The 13,712-nt window shown below is 46.7% G+C and overlaps 1 protein-coding gene across 2 annotated transcripts in view; it reads left to right on the top strand.

The window, feature by feature from the left end:
- The first annotated feature begins 12,023 nt into the window (after window positions 1–12,023).
- The window catches only part of VSIG10 (V-set and immunoglobulin domain containing 10), a 30,391-nt gene continuing 28,702 nt past the window's right edge, over window positions 12,024–13,712 (top strand). For both annotated transcript variants that reach the window (XR_013992534.1, XM_081037768.1), the window contains exon 1: window positions 12,024–12,447. Coding sequence is in view for 1 of the 2 variants with exons in the window: in XM_081037768.1 (XP_080893894.1) it covers window positions 12,375–12,447 (73 nt within the window). In the remaining variant the exon portion in view is untranslated. The remainder of the gene's footprint in view (window positions 12,448–13,712) is intronic.

Genomic DNA, 13,712 nt, shown 5'->3' with positions numbered 1-13,712 from the left:
AGAGGAGCCAGACACTCCTCCAAATGTCTACAGAAAGCCTCATTTTTGTCCAGAAACTGAGAAGTGCCCTAAAAATCCAGGTAAAGAACCAGCGCTGGGGGGAATGTACGAGGCTCCTGGCATATAGCAAATGCTCACTGATTACTCAGAACATCGTTCATGTATTAAAGGAGGTGGGAAAGCAATTTTTAAAAAGAAAGAAAAGAAATGTATTTGTTGATACACATCCACTAAATAGTTGCCCTTCTGGAATGTAATTTATGTGTGCGTCTAGGCCGGGAGCTTCTGTAGGTGCTGCAGTGGGTAGATTCGAATGAATGAGCCTGTAAAACCACAGGATGTTTTTGTTTGTTGAGGGGAGGAAATTCACTGATGTGGTTATTCGGTGGAATGGCTTCATTCCACTTTTACTCTTCGTGCTTCTGCTAGAGAAAGTGTTTCATAGGGGAGGGCTAGACAAAAATAAAGCTCCATCCTGTGGCCACAGTTCAGAAACGGTTGTCGAGGCCAGGCCAGTGACTTGTCATTGTGCCTGCAGGGGATGCAGGTGCTTACCGTTGGCCGAGGGTTGGACTGAGATGTAGTTCTGGAGATGGACCTCCAACTGGTCTCCAGGATTCCAACTGTCAGGTTTTTCACTTTGAGATGTTTGCTTTTCCTCTATGAAAATTTCAAAGCATTTTAAAACACCCTTTACATTCCCATTGGTGTCTTGCATCAACTATTTTTAGGAAAAAGTTAGAAAACTAAGTTTAAAAACAAGCAAATTCTAGTTTCTCAAAAATTTAAAATAGAAGTACCAATAGGATCCAGCAATCCCACTTCTCCCCAGAAGAATTTAACACTGAGTCCCAGCAGCAGTATTCACAACAGCCAAGAGGTGGACACAACCCAAATGTCCATCAAAGGATGAATGCGGATGAATGAATAAACAACATGTGGTAAATCCATATAATGGAGCGTTCATTATTCAGCCTTTAAAAAGAAGGAAATCCTGTCACATGCTATAACATGCATGAACCTTGAGGACATTATGGTCATGAATACATCAGTCATCCAAAGACAAATACCATACGATTCCACTTACAGATGAGATATCTAAAGTAGCCCAATTTCTAAAGACCGACAGTAGAATGGTGGTTGCCAGGGGCTGGGAAAAGGAAAGAATGGGAAATTGTTGTTTAATGGGTATAGGGTTTCAGTTTTGCAAGATAAAAATGATCTGAAAGTTGTACAATATGAATGTACTTATTGCCATAGCTCTATACACTTAAAAATGGTTAAGATGGTAAGTGTGGTGTTATGTATGTTCTACCACAACTGAACATAAAAAAAAAAAAACACAACCAAGCATATTCTAGTATATCCACACAATGGAATATTATTCAGCCCGTCAAAAGGAATGAAGTTCTGACACATGCTACATGGTGGATGAACCTTGAAAACATTATGCTAAGTGAAAGAAGCCAGACACAAAAGGCCATATGTTTTATGAGTCCGTATCTATGAAATGTCCAGAGTAAGTAAATCGTACAGAAGGCAGATTGGTAATCAGCAGAAGCCAAAGGAGGAAGGAAGGAGGATCACCTGCTTAACGGGCGCGGGGTTTTCTTCTGAGGTGACGAAGACACTCTGGAACTAGACCAACGTGGTGGTTGCACAACACTGTGACTGTGCTCAGTGCCGCTAGTGAACTGTTCCCTTTAAAATGGTGGGCTCTTCCCTTTAAAATGGTTAATCTTATGTTATGTGAATCTCCCCACTTTTTCTTTGGGGAACCACCCTCTGTCACTCAGTTCATGTTGTTTAGGTGGGGACTCCAGGGATGATCACGTGAGCCGAGGCTGGCCAATCAAAGCACTGCCTCCCTCTGGCCGAGCCATTGGTTCAGGGATGCGCAGCTGAACCAAGCCAGGCCAATGAGAGTCAGTTCTGGGACCTTGGTTGGAACCACCAGGAAGAGACAATCTCACTTCCAGCCAGTGTTGCCGTGGAGAAAGGATGTCAGCCTGGAGCTGCTGGTAAGCATCTTGGCACCAGAACAGAAGAGGCTGCCTGAGAATGGAGCCAACAGAGAAAAGTAGCTCTGCGAGAAAGCGAGAGAGAGAGGCTTTACGACATGATGCCATCGCCACTACTTGACCTCTGGATGGAGCCAAGCGTGCAGCAAGCTTTACCCCTGGACTTCCCACATACCTGAGCCAGCACATTCCATTTGGGACCTGTGCTTGTTTAAGTTGGATCAAGTTCTTCACTTGTGACAGAAAGAGTCCTTGGTTCATACAGGTGACCTGCTTATTAAAAAGGAACTAGAAATAGAAACCAGGTCTCCCAAGTCATGCTAAAACTCAGTGAAGCCTCATTCATTCAGACATCACTGCTACCAAGTTAGTGATTATTCGAACCAGAATGTTTGCCATCTTTATGGCTTGCCTTGTGTCTTTGACAAGACAAGCTGCAGAATGCCTGCCATGCCCACAGCCCCTAGGCAGCCCTCATGAATCTAGCCCCGATCCACGTGCCAGCCAGTCCGCAAGTTTGTCAACCACCTATTGAATGACCTACGTCAACAGGATGCCTGGGACCAATCAGATTCGACCTCTTGAAACTGCACTAATTCATAAAAGGCAGGTGTAAGTGGTAGGAGCTAATGCAGAAAGGAGAAGAGGCAGAGGGACCATTAAGAGTCTCGTGCAGGCTGGAAATCAGAGCCGGCAAAGAGTATGGGTAAAAGGAGATATAGTACGGAAGAGAAATGGCCCATTAGCAGTGGGAAAACAGAGCAGACCCACAGAGAGAAACGGGTACCTGGAGAGACAGAGCCTCTGACCCGCTCCACAGCAGGGCTCCAGGTGGGTGCCAGACCACCGGCATCATTTCAGCAAGCATCTTGTTCTTAAGGTGACCTCAGTACACCTTGGTTCCCTGAAACCCAAAGAATCTAGCCATTTTTTTAAAAAATTTAACATTAATCAGGACTTTCAGTTACAAGTGACTAAAACCAATGCAAACTGGAATCTCTAGAGAAGAAAATTATAGTTTTGGTCTTGGGATGTTGGCTTCAGGAGTGTCTGGTTCCAGGGGGGTAAGCAGTGTATCTCTCTCCCTCTTGTTTCTCAGCTTTGTTTGCTTCTAGGCTGGGTTTAATCCCCTTATGTTGCCAGATAGCCATTGTGCTCAGCAGCTTCTAAGGAGGCCCTAGGGATGCCCACGCCCTGGTATTCATGGTCTGGTGCCATCCCTTTCCCTGGGGTAAACACTTCTAACCAATAACATAAGGCAATGGAAACGGGCCGTCACTGCTGTGATTAGGTCGCATACGATTGTGAATTGTGTCTTGCTGGCACACACTCTCTACTGCTTTCTTAGCTTGCAGGCTTTCAGGAAGGAAGCCTCCCCGTGGAGAGGCCCAGGTGGCAAGGAACGGAGGGTGACCTCTGGCCGACAGCCAGTGAGGATCTGAGGCTCTTGGTCCAGTATTCCGCAAGGAACTGAAACCTGCCAACCACCACCCAGTGAAGTTGGAAGCAGATCGTTCCCCAGTCAAGCCTTCAGGTGAGTGAGGTGTTCGGCTTCTGGTTAAAAACCTGTGTGTGATTTCTCAGGCCTGACCGTAGGTGATGACAAAGGCTTCACCTGGGAGGCCTCCCCGGAGAGCTGCCCTCCCCACACCGGTGCACGATGGTCTCTGAGGAAGTTGCAGTGAAGGACTCAGCCCCTCTGACCAGTGCTACTCTGTTGCATGTTTGCATTCCTGGCCCTGGTTCCTTTATTCCTGGGTCTGTGTATCTGAGGCCTTGGGCAGAGGTCTCTCTGCAGGCGCCGCTGCCAAGGCTTCCTTACATGGGGAGGAGGGGAAACACTTGAAGACACTTTTCCCCACTCTGACTCAGTACCCAGTACTTCTCCACTCCAAGACTTTCTCTATTGTTCTCTGTAGCCCTCCCCACTCCCAAGCCCCCGTGTCTATAAAACTGCCGGAGCCTTTCACTGGGAGCTCCCTCCACAGTGAGTGACCCCCCCCCACGTCTGCACAGATCCTGCTCACTCTTAACCCATGCACAATTTCATGGAGAAAAATGAAACAGGGAGAGTAGGTGCTTTCTCTGGGTGTAGCCTCTTAACTTATATCTTTGCAGTAAGTAATTAAAGCCTCAATTGATTCATTTTCGGCTTGCTGCTTTATTCAGCTACTCAGACACCTGACAGTTCATTGCTTTCTTCCAGCACCACTGCACTGTCCCTGCTTGGAAGACTTCCTGGAAGAGGTGACCACGGCGCTGGAAGAATTTCTGGAAATTGGTCAGGTGAAGGAGTGAGTAAAGGAGTGATCCCTGGTAGTGAAAAGAGGAAGACCATGGGCAGGGGATAGTGAGGTGTGGAGAGAACATGGCTTAGTGGAAATAGCCATTGTCAGATGTGGCTGGAACTCAGGGGGTGAGTGTGAGCTCCCGGAGGGCAACCCCGCTGTCCAGCACAGCGCCTGGCATACAGTAAACGTCAGAACTCCAGTACAGAAAGTGGGACCAGAGGGCAGGAGAGGGACTCCAGACCTGGAATGCGTGAGTGACTGAGGGTGTACATCTCTCAGAGAACGTTGGCAATGACCAAATCTGCTGACAATTTCACATTCCTTGGGGTTTGCCTTTTGGAGGTCTCATAGTTGTAACAATATTGTTTCACTGTTGTGTTTGTTTTTATGTTGGAATAGTCAGATACACATGTTGAAAAGACAGAGGAGATCTAGGGCTGTTGAAGCTAAGAGAAACTTCCTTTTCCAGGAGTCTGATCTTCCTCCTCCCCTCTGTTACCACAAACACCCCATATCCTGTGCAGGGCACCCAGCTGACACCCCTGCCTCTCCAGAACCCCGCTGAGAACGGGCAAGCCACAAAACAAATGTCATAGCGAAATGTGGACCCTATTTAGTTTTTTTTTTAAAAAAGGAAAAATGATTTAATGGTGTAAGTCACAAGAGTGCTGAAACATATTTAAAACACTGTTTTAAAAGAAGTCCCAAAGTCCATGAAGAAATGGGCAGTTTCCTCATTCAGTGCCTATGTATTATTTTACACCAAGTTCTCATACATTGAATCACCTGGGTTCTAAGATAGAGCATATATTAAAGCAGCAAATTCAAGTGGTAAATAGCTCCTTGACAGGCGCAAGAAGTGCAGTTGTATTAATAGTTACTCATTATTGGGCTTCTGCCTGCTGGGTACTATACTCATGAAATCTGCTCAATAACCCACAGAAACTGAGGTTCAAAGAGGGGGAAGTAACTTTCCTAAGGACACATAGCAAACCTGACAGATAGGAGGACCAAAACCTGTGCTCAGTGCTTTACCCACAGGAGGAATTAAAAAAGAAACAGCAGCCTGCAGCTACTTTGTGTGGGGGACAGGCCCTCTGGTTCCCAGAGAGCGCTGCGCAGTAACCAATTTCACAGTGTTCACACAAAAACTCAGTCATCGTGAGAACATACTGTACTATGTCTATTGTGCTGTGTTCAGAGTAAGGGAACTGTGTTACACATTTCAGAAATATCAGAACTTGGATACGTGGGTGAGTCCTGGCTTTGTCCAAGAGCTGTGACCTTGAGCAAGCTGCTTAACAATTCCGGCCCTCCTCCCCTCCTCTGGACGGTGAGAGTTATTATTTGAACTAATAATCTCTGAAATTTGTGGAGTTCCATACAGCTTGGACCAGCTCTTATCTCTTAGAAGACCTTCGCTTAGAACCCAGAGGCCAGCCATACAGGCTTGAGAGCACCACCTGGTGATTCAAGTTTGTAAGATTTTTGTTCATTTCCTGGGCCCAACCAACCCAGTTTACAATTCCAGTTGAGACCTGCAGGATTGGTTTTTTGTTTATCCATTTTTGTGTTTTCTTTGTTGTTGTTGTTGTTGTTATTTTTACCCCTAACTCCTTGAAATTGCTTTTATCATGTTGCAAATATGTGCATTTTCTTGGGAAGAGGGTACATCGCTTTCATCACAAGGTTTTTTGTCCTCCCTCCCCACAGTCCAAGTTTTTATGACTCTAAAGGTGAGGCCCAGAGCAGAAGTGATTCATTTTATAAATATGGGCTTGAGGCTGTGACTTTATTTGGAAAGTTACTTCACCTCTCTGAGCCTCAGCTTCGTGGCTTGTGAAACGGAGATAAGAACAATACCTTTTTCAGAGGTTTGCTCAAAGAATGGAAGGAGACATTCTGTAGAAAGTGTGCCTGGTAAGAGCAGATAATATATATCATGTGGGAATGTCATCAAAATTGTATTGGAAGTCAGCCATCAGCTAGGAAAGCCCGTGTGCAAGCAGTTATCATGTCTCTACCAGTTAAGCAAAACCAAGTTCTCCTGGACATACAAAAATCTTAGAGTTGAATTAAGTTCAGTACACTTGTCTTTGTGAAATGGGGTGGAACTTTTGTACGGATGGGAGAAAGAACAGAAGCAAACATGCTCAGATGCAGGCACCCTCAGAAAGTGGGAATTCCTGGCTATACACCCAAAGGAGTTTTACTGAACTCTTTGAAAAAAGGAAAAATAATGGCATCAAGTACTACTTGACGAAATTCCAGTCAAGTGCCTTGGTCTACAAAGAGCCCAAACTACAGTAAGTAAAGAGAGGCAGGCTTTTGTAAAAGGCCGCTCTGCTTACAGTAGAGCAGCAAGGGAAGAAAGAATACTTTATTTCCAGAAGTCATAGTGAGATGGTGGGTGAGGCAGAGAGGAAAACTAGGAAAGAGGTGCCCCAGGTCATCTGAGTCACTTAGTAGTTTAAATATATATGGAATGTCCATCAACTGATAAATGTCCATCAACTGATAAATGGATAAGCAAAAATGCGGTTATCTCTGTACAGTGGAATGTAATTTGGCCATAAAAAGGAATGAAGTACTGATAGATGTTACAGCATGGATGAGCCTTGAAAACATGTGCTGAGTGGAAGCAGCCAGTCACAACATATATTGTTTGATTCCACTTATATGAAATGTCCAGAACAGGCAAATCCATAGAGACAGAAAGTTGATTAGTGGTTGCCAGGGGCTGAGGGTGGGGAGAATATGTGGTGACAGATGAAGGGTAAGGCGTTTCTTTTGGGGATGCCAAACATCTAGATTGTGGTGATGGTTGGACAACTCTGCGACTGTACTAAAGTCCACTGAATTGTCCACTTTAAATGGGTGAATATATGGGATGTGGAATATACCTCAATAAGGCTGCTGGAAAACACTCTCGTTGAACTTCACACATCTGGGTAGTCACAATAGATGGATCCTCTATCATTACATAAACTTGGAAAACACAAGAGTTACTGGCTGTATGATATTCTAACAGGTGCACATTAGGTCACCAGCAAAAACTGGGGTCTGCAGAAGTTGGCGAGACTGACTGTCCCCAAGGAAGAGGCCTAGGGCTTGGGAGGAGGTGGGCAGAAGGCTTACTTTCAAAATATAATTTCACTATAAAATTGCTTGGATTTTTTTGGTTTGATTTATGTTTTTTATTCTTAAACACCAACAAAAGTCCTTTGTGCCATCTGTATCGTATCATATATTTCCTCATTGTTCTCCTATTTTCCCCATTTTCTTCTGCGTTAGAAAAGACTGTAATTGTGGTAAAATGCACATGACATAAAATTTACTATCTTAACCTGTTTAAGGGTACAGTTCAGTGGTATTAGGTACATTCACGTTGTTGTGCAGCTATCACCACCACCCATCTCCAGAACTCTTTTCATCTTGCAAAACTGAAACTACATACACTTCAAACAACAACTCCCGTATCTCTCCCCGACCTCCCCTCTCCCCCACCCCAGTCCCTGGCAACCAACCTTCTACTTTCTGTCTTTAGGGATTTGGTATCTCCAATAAGTTGGAGGTACGGCACTAGGTACCTCCAATAAGTTGAATCACATAGTATTTGTTCTTTGGTGAATAGCTTATTTTACTTAGAATAATGTCTGCAAGGTTCATTTGGATCTTTTTTTTTTACCATTAGTATTTTATTACTTTTCCCGTTAAAAAGAATAATTACTTGGCAGAAAATCACAATGTATACTTCTAAGCAGGAATCAAAACTTTGTGTAAATGTCATTACAACTTTGTAAAAAAAAAAAAACACCACACACACTGGAATGCGGCAGAAATGACAAGAAGTTTCTAGAGATGATAGTGATTATTTCTAGATGGGTTATGGTTACATTTTATTTTCTATTTTTCTGCTTTTTTTTTTCATTCTAGAATGAGCATGTTATCTTTATAATCAGGGTAAAAAGCAAATGCTATTTTAAAAAAAGGTATGTCACCTTCAAAAAAGTGCTACTCTGGCTACTCTGAGTTTACTAAATTCCTCTATCCCCATAAGTTGAACACACTTATGGTTGTCAATCCCTATGTCCCACTGGAGTTGGGAAAATAACTTTTAGCTTGTGGCCAACAAATGCGTTCAAGAGGTGAGTGGCAGATCAAAGAACAGGAGAGTGATAAAAGAGTGTTTTCTACCTGAGTTATCTGTTTGGCTCCCAGCAGGTCTCTTCCTGGGTAATCCTGTCAAAAGTTTTCCACCTCAGAGTTGTCTCATTGGGGGACAGTGGGGACGGCTCCACTGGTACTGGCTAGGGACAGCTGCTTGTGCCTAGGGTTCAGTCACCTCACAGTCATAGCTTGAAATTGGCTATCATAAAAGCATTTATACCGTGGGAAATGTTGAATGCTACAAATCACCCCACTGCCACCAGGCAGAGAGGCAGAGGTTAAACATTTACCGGCACACCTCTGGGCTGCTTTCATCTGTTAGGGTGAGTGAGCCGTCCTCCTCTCTTCAGTTTGTGGCTGCCCATTTCTCAGGGCACTGGACGGTCATGTTCCTGATCCCTCTGCAAGTGCCATTTTGCCTCATGGGGGTGGATCTGCCTTCCAAGTCCTGTAGTTCTTTGCTACGCAGAGACACCAAATTTCACCCTCCTGGTCTCGAGTCCAGAAAGGAGAGGCTGGGCTTTGGTCAAAAAGAGTAGACTCATTTGACACGTGTCCATTTTCTATTTTTCCATCTCATCCTGCCAGCTTCTTTTTGGAACTTTCTTGTTATAGCATCTGTATTCCAATTCTTCTGGGCAGAAGGCAGAGGGGAGGTGAGACAAAGCGGTGTTTCTGGAAGGTTTAGTAGGCTTTCTTCTCCAGAGGACACGCCAGGTTGATTTTGTTGTCCCTGTTCCTTGAGATGCCAGCCTGTGGGTTCTAGGTCCATCCAAAGAGGCACAGGTAGGATTGTGTCATTTTCCTCACAGTACTTCTTGAAGTGAGGGGTCCAGAGCTGGACCTGAGGGGCCAGGCTGCTACCCCCAGCTGTTTCTGGCTATCCCGCCCTTTCTGAAGCCCCCGGGAGAATATCTCCAGGAGAAGCGTGGTGTTGCTGAGAAACCTTTCAGCATTACCTCTAGGGATGGGATATGACAAGAGGAATAGTGGGGTAAAAATAATAGGTTGTTTGACGGCTTCAAAGACCCAGGCTACAGGAGCGCTGGCTATGGAATCGGGCAGGAAACCCATTCTATTCCTCCTTCCAAGATTGATCCAGGTGACACAGCCTCACACCTGGGTTCAAACCGGGGCTCTCCCATGTATTTGCTGTGTAACTGGGCCTCTTTGAGGCATCTGTAAATTGGGAATGATAATGCCTACCTCTCAGGTTTGTGCTGAGGATTCCATGAACTAATGTACATAAAGCACTTAGCCCAGAGTAATTTTTTCAGTTGATGGGAGGTGTAAACGAAACAGAACAAAAATAGCCTCGTGTAGCAGCCTGAGCAGGTATTTGAGCCCCATGTTTAATGTGATTGTGGGATTTAAGACCCCTGACAGGCTTTGTCCGGGCTCATCTCAAATGATAGGCCCCAAGGCGGTACCTTCAAGACCTTTGTTGAGTCTCTTCATACAAGTCCGCTTCTTTACCTTCACAAGCATCCCATGAGGTGGATGTTTGCTATCAGCTGCACATCATGAAACCAGAGCTCTGAAAGGCCCCTATCCTGCTAGGGACCCCACGGTGAACTCTCAACTCCCTGGTCACTGTTCTAGGCAGGGCACTTTCTACTGTCCAGAGTGGCCTGAAATACGTATGACCAGATGTTAGAGCAGGGCGATTCCTAACAGCTCTTGTCTCAGGGTTAGAGCGGGTGGGTGTTTCCTGAGCCAGCTCTGTCCCAGACAGAATGGTCTCAAGGCTTCCTTCAAGCCCCGCTCAGGGAAATGCCCATGTCTGCTGTCCTGGTGATACCCAAAGCATCCAGACCATGACAGCCTTTGTGTGAGTGACAAGATTAGAGAGCGTTGTTTGGCAGGACTTGGAGTCAGACAGACATGGGTTCCAGTCCCGGCTTTACCACCAACTGGCTTTGTGAGCTGAAGCTTAACTTCCTAGAACTGTCAGTTTTTCACACTTAAAACGGGGGATTGATAGATTCCTTAGGTACAAGGGCTTTAGGGAGGGCCTAGTGAGATCAAGTTTCTAAAGTAGCTTTGGAGAAAGGCCCCAGCTATGCAAATGTGAGGTACTATTGTCAGCATTGTAAAACATCCTAAAGGAAATTGATCCTCTAGGGGGTAGAGAACTGGTTGGGTTGAAAGAACCATGCATTTGATTCAGCAAATACATCAGGAGGGTCTGCTCTGTGCAATTCCCCATGCAAGGCACTACCAGAGTCACAGAAAATTCCGTACCCTCAGCTGAAAACTTGCCAATTACGGAATTTACTGATACCTTATTAACTGCAGTGATGACATGAGGTGTTTGTCAGAAAAGCTTGAGGAGCTACAATATCAACACCAATGAGCTTTCATTTGTTTATTTAATAAATATGTATTGGGCGACAACAAGGTGCCAGGCTCTGGGAATACAGGAATAGACCTTACTTTCCATCGCAAAGTAAAAGATGAAAAACAAAACTAAAGGGGGAGGGAAAGCAGGAAAATTCAGGAGCTGGCTTTAGAGAGACAATCATTGAGCAAAAGAGGAGGAAAAAAAGGAACGGTGCCACTTCATGGCTCAGTCTATCAGACGAAACACACGTTTTTTATTGGTTTCAAGAGGATTTCATGATGGAAGAAGTATTTCAACAAGGAGCCTTTGAGCAACAGGACGAATGATTTTCTTATTAGCAGTTCCCCGCCCCCCAACATTTTATGATGACGTGATGGGCAGATTTTCAAAAATAGAAAAGTTGAAAGAATACAAACACCCTTATCTTCACCTCCTAGAGCATACAATTACTGTTTTACTGTATTAATTGCAATTTTTTTAAAAAGAGGAATTATCTGGTAGGGCCGTTTCAAGTGTCAGTTCTTCCTGCGGATCTCATCACTGGGTTCCCTAGGACAGAAAGATGTGATGCGGGTGTGTCAGAGAAGAGAGGAAGGTTAGCCCCAGTTTTCCGGGAATCATAATGGATGGGGGTGGTGGAACTAAAAAGGAAAAACAGAAAAAGCTCCCGAGAACCGAGTTCCGCGGGCCCCTGGGCCCTCACTCTGACAGGGCGGTCTCGGCCAGTTAATAGGACAGGAGTCTCGTGGCTGCTTTTGGCTCGGAAGTCTAAGGGATCATCTTTCTCCTGCTCTAGACTTGCCTTCGTTCTGCAGAGGGTAGAAAAAGGCAGCGATGGCGGCCCTGGTGTCCGCCCGGAACATAGGACAGCAAATGGGAATCCCTAGAGTAGCTCAGCTGGGACACCGAGGGGACCCTGAATTCTGCAGCTTGGCAGCGGGTCCCTCCGGCTCGCGACGCTCCTGCGGGTGCTACAACCGGAGCGCTCCGGAGGGAGCAGCCGGCGGGCAGCGGCAGGGGTGTCGTCCTGCGGCAGCTGCAGGGCTCTGCCGGGCCCAGCTGTCCCCGAGACTCCCGGCTGCCTCCCGGGGAGGAATGGGCTCGGGGAGGGCCCAGCCTGCGCGCTCCTCCCCCGCGGGGGCCAGAGTCGGCTGGGGCGCGCGCCCTTTGCATAAAGCCCTCCTCCCGGGCCAAGGTAGAGGAAGTTGGTCTCCCGCCTGGATGGGAGGCGGAAGGGAGTCCCGTTCCTGTTGTTTTCCTCGAGCGGCAGTGGGTGGCGGGCACAGGGGGCGGGGTGCGCCCTCCCACCCCGGTACGGGCGCTCCGGAGAGAGGATCGAGCCGGGAACGCCGCGCACAGCTCCCAACCCCAACATCGGGCTCACCCCAAGCATCCTTCCTGGGGGCTGCGGAAAGGAGAGCTTTTCCGTCGTTCCGAGGACCTGGGAGGAGCACTTGGTACCCTAGGGGCCGGATCTCTGGGGGTCGCACACCCAGCCCAGCCAGACTCTGTGTTGCCTGAAGAGCCCCTGCCCGCATCTGGGGCGAGATGGCCGCACGGGCGTCCGAGACTTGGGTCCTCGTCTGCCTCGGGGCGCTGCTGGCCAGCGGGGTCGCCGCAGGTAAGGGCCACGATCTGGAGGGAAAAGTTGAGTTTTGGCAGGCAACAGTGGTGAAGGGTGAGCCGGGGACCAAATTCCCAACGACTCCGCCAGGTCCAGTTGTGGCCGTGGCCGCATAGCCACCCCGAGTGGGTCTTGAGTTTCCTGCTCGCAGCTCGGCTCTCTTTGCTGAAAGGAATTTTCCCGGGCGCTCGGGAGGGCAAGTTATCTCCACTCTGTTGGAGTGGGTAGCCTGTGAGACTGCAGGGGCCTGCGGAGAGGGAACGGGAAAATTGGGTAAACTGAAGATGGGAATTTTGAAACTGGGAAAATAGAAGAGGCAGGTGTAGGGGGGGAAATGTTTTATTTTTTAGAATGTCGGATGTAAATTCCCCTTCTGGTTTTACCTGCTGCACTGGTGCTCAAACTCAAGGCTCCTTTATTTTCCTCCCTCTGCCTGAGGTGGAGCTCAGCCTTACACCTGTAACCTGTGGATTTCTCCGCACAGCCCTGCAAGCGGACCTATGTGTACTAGCACATTCAAAGCTGTGCCTTCTTATGTCACTTAATTTTTTGTGTGTGTGAAATAATTTAAGACCTACTTAAAACTTCCCCTGCACTTGACATGACCTCTTACACTTGAGATGATTGGCAAACGATCTTAAATGCTTTGTCTGTGCCCTGCCTTGTAACAACAAAGAGGGTTGGTTACCAAAGTATGCAGAATATAGAAAGATTGAAAAACATTTTTTTGAATTTAATTCTCCAGCGAATGCATGCCTGGTGTGCATAGGGCAGTGTGACAAGCAGTGAGAGGACTCAGGTGGAGGGAAAGGAGATGGAGCCACGTGACTATGTAGTTTGCCAGGATACTTGAGGAAGGCTATTTTCTGTGTGGCCCAGTCCAGCACACCCAGCTGATTTCATCTTGTAGGTTCCTGCAGCAATTGCTCCCTGAGCTTCCTAGCAGCAAGTGTCACAAGTTCCTAACTGGTTGGCGCTCACACATTTTTATTTTGTTTTGTTTTGAGCAATCATTTAAAAACAGTAAAGTTTCCCATCATCTAGTTTTCCAGTTTATCTGGAAACATCTGAAGATCTGGCAGCACAGGGTCTGCTTTCCCACCTGGAACTGAGCAGTGATCACCCCTTTAATCTAGGGCATGTTACCCCAAATTCATCCCATGTCTCCCTGTTGTAGTACTTACCCTGGCCCTCTTTGACTTATGGATCACTGGGCTGGGGGGAGGAGAAGAGGACAGACAGTCTCCAGTTGGCTGTCTCTG

The sequence above is a fragment of the Rhinolophus hipposideros genome, assembly GCF_964194185.1.
Source record: "Rhinolophus hipposideros genome assembly, chromosome: 24".
Classification (NCBI taxonomy): Eukaryota; Metazoa; Chordata; class Mammalia; order Chiroptera; family Rhinolophidae; genus Rhinolophus; species Rhinolophus hipposideros.
The sequence above is the reverse complement of the archived record's forward strand: the minus strand, read 5'-3'. Positions and strand labels throughout refer to the sequence as shown.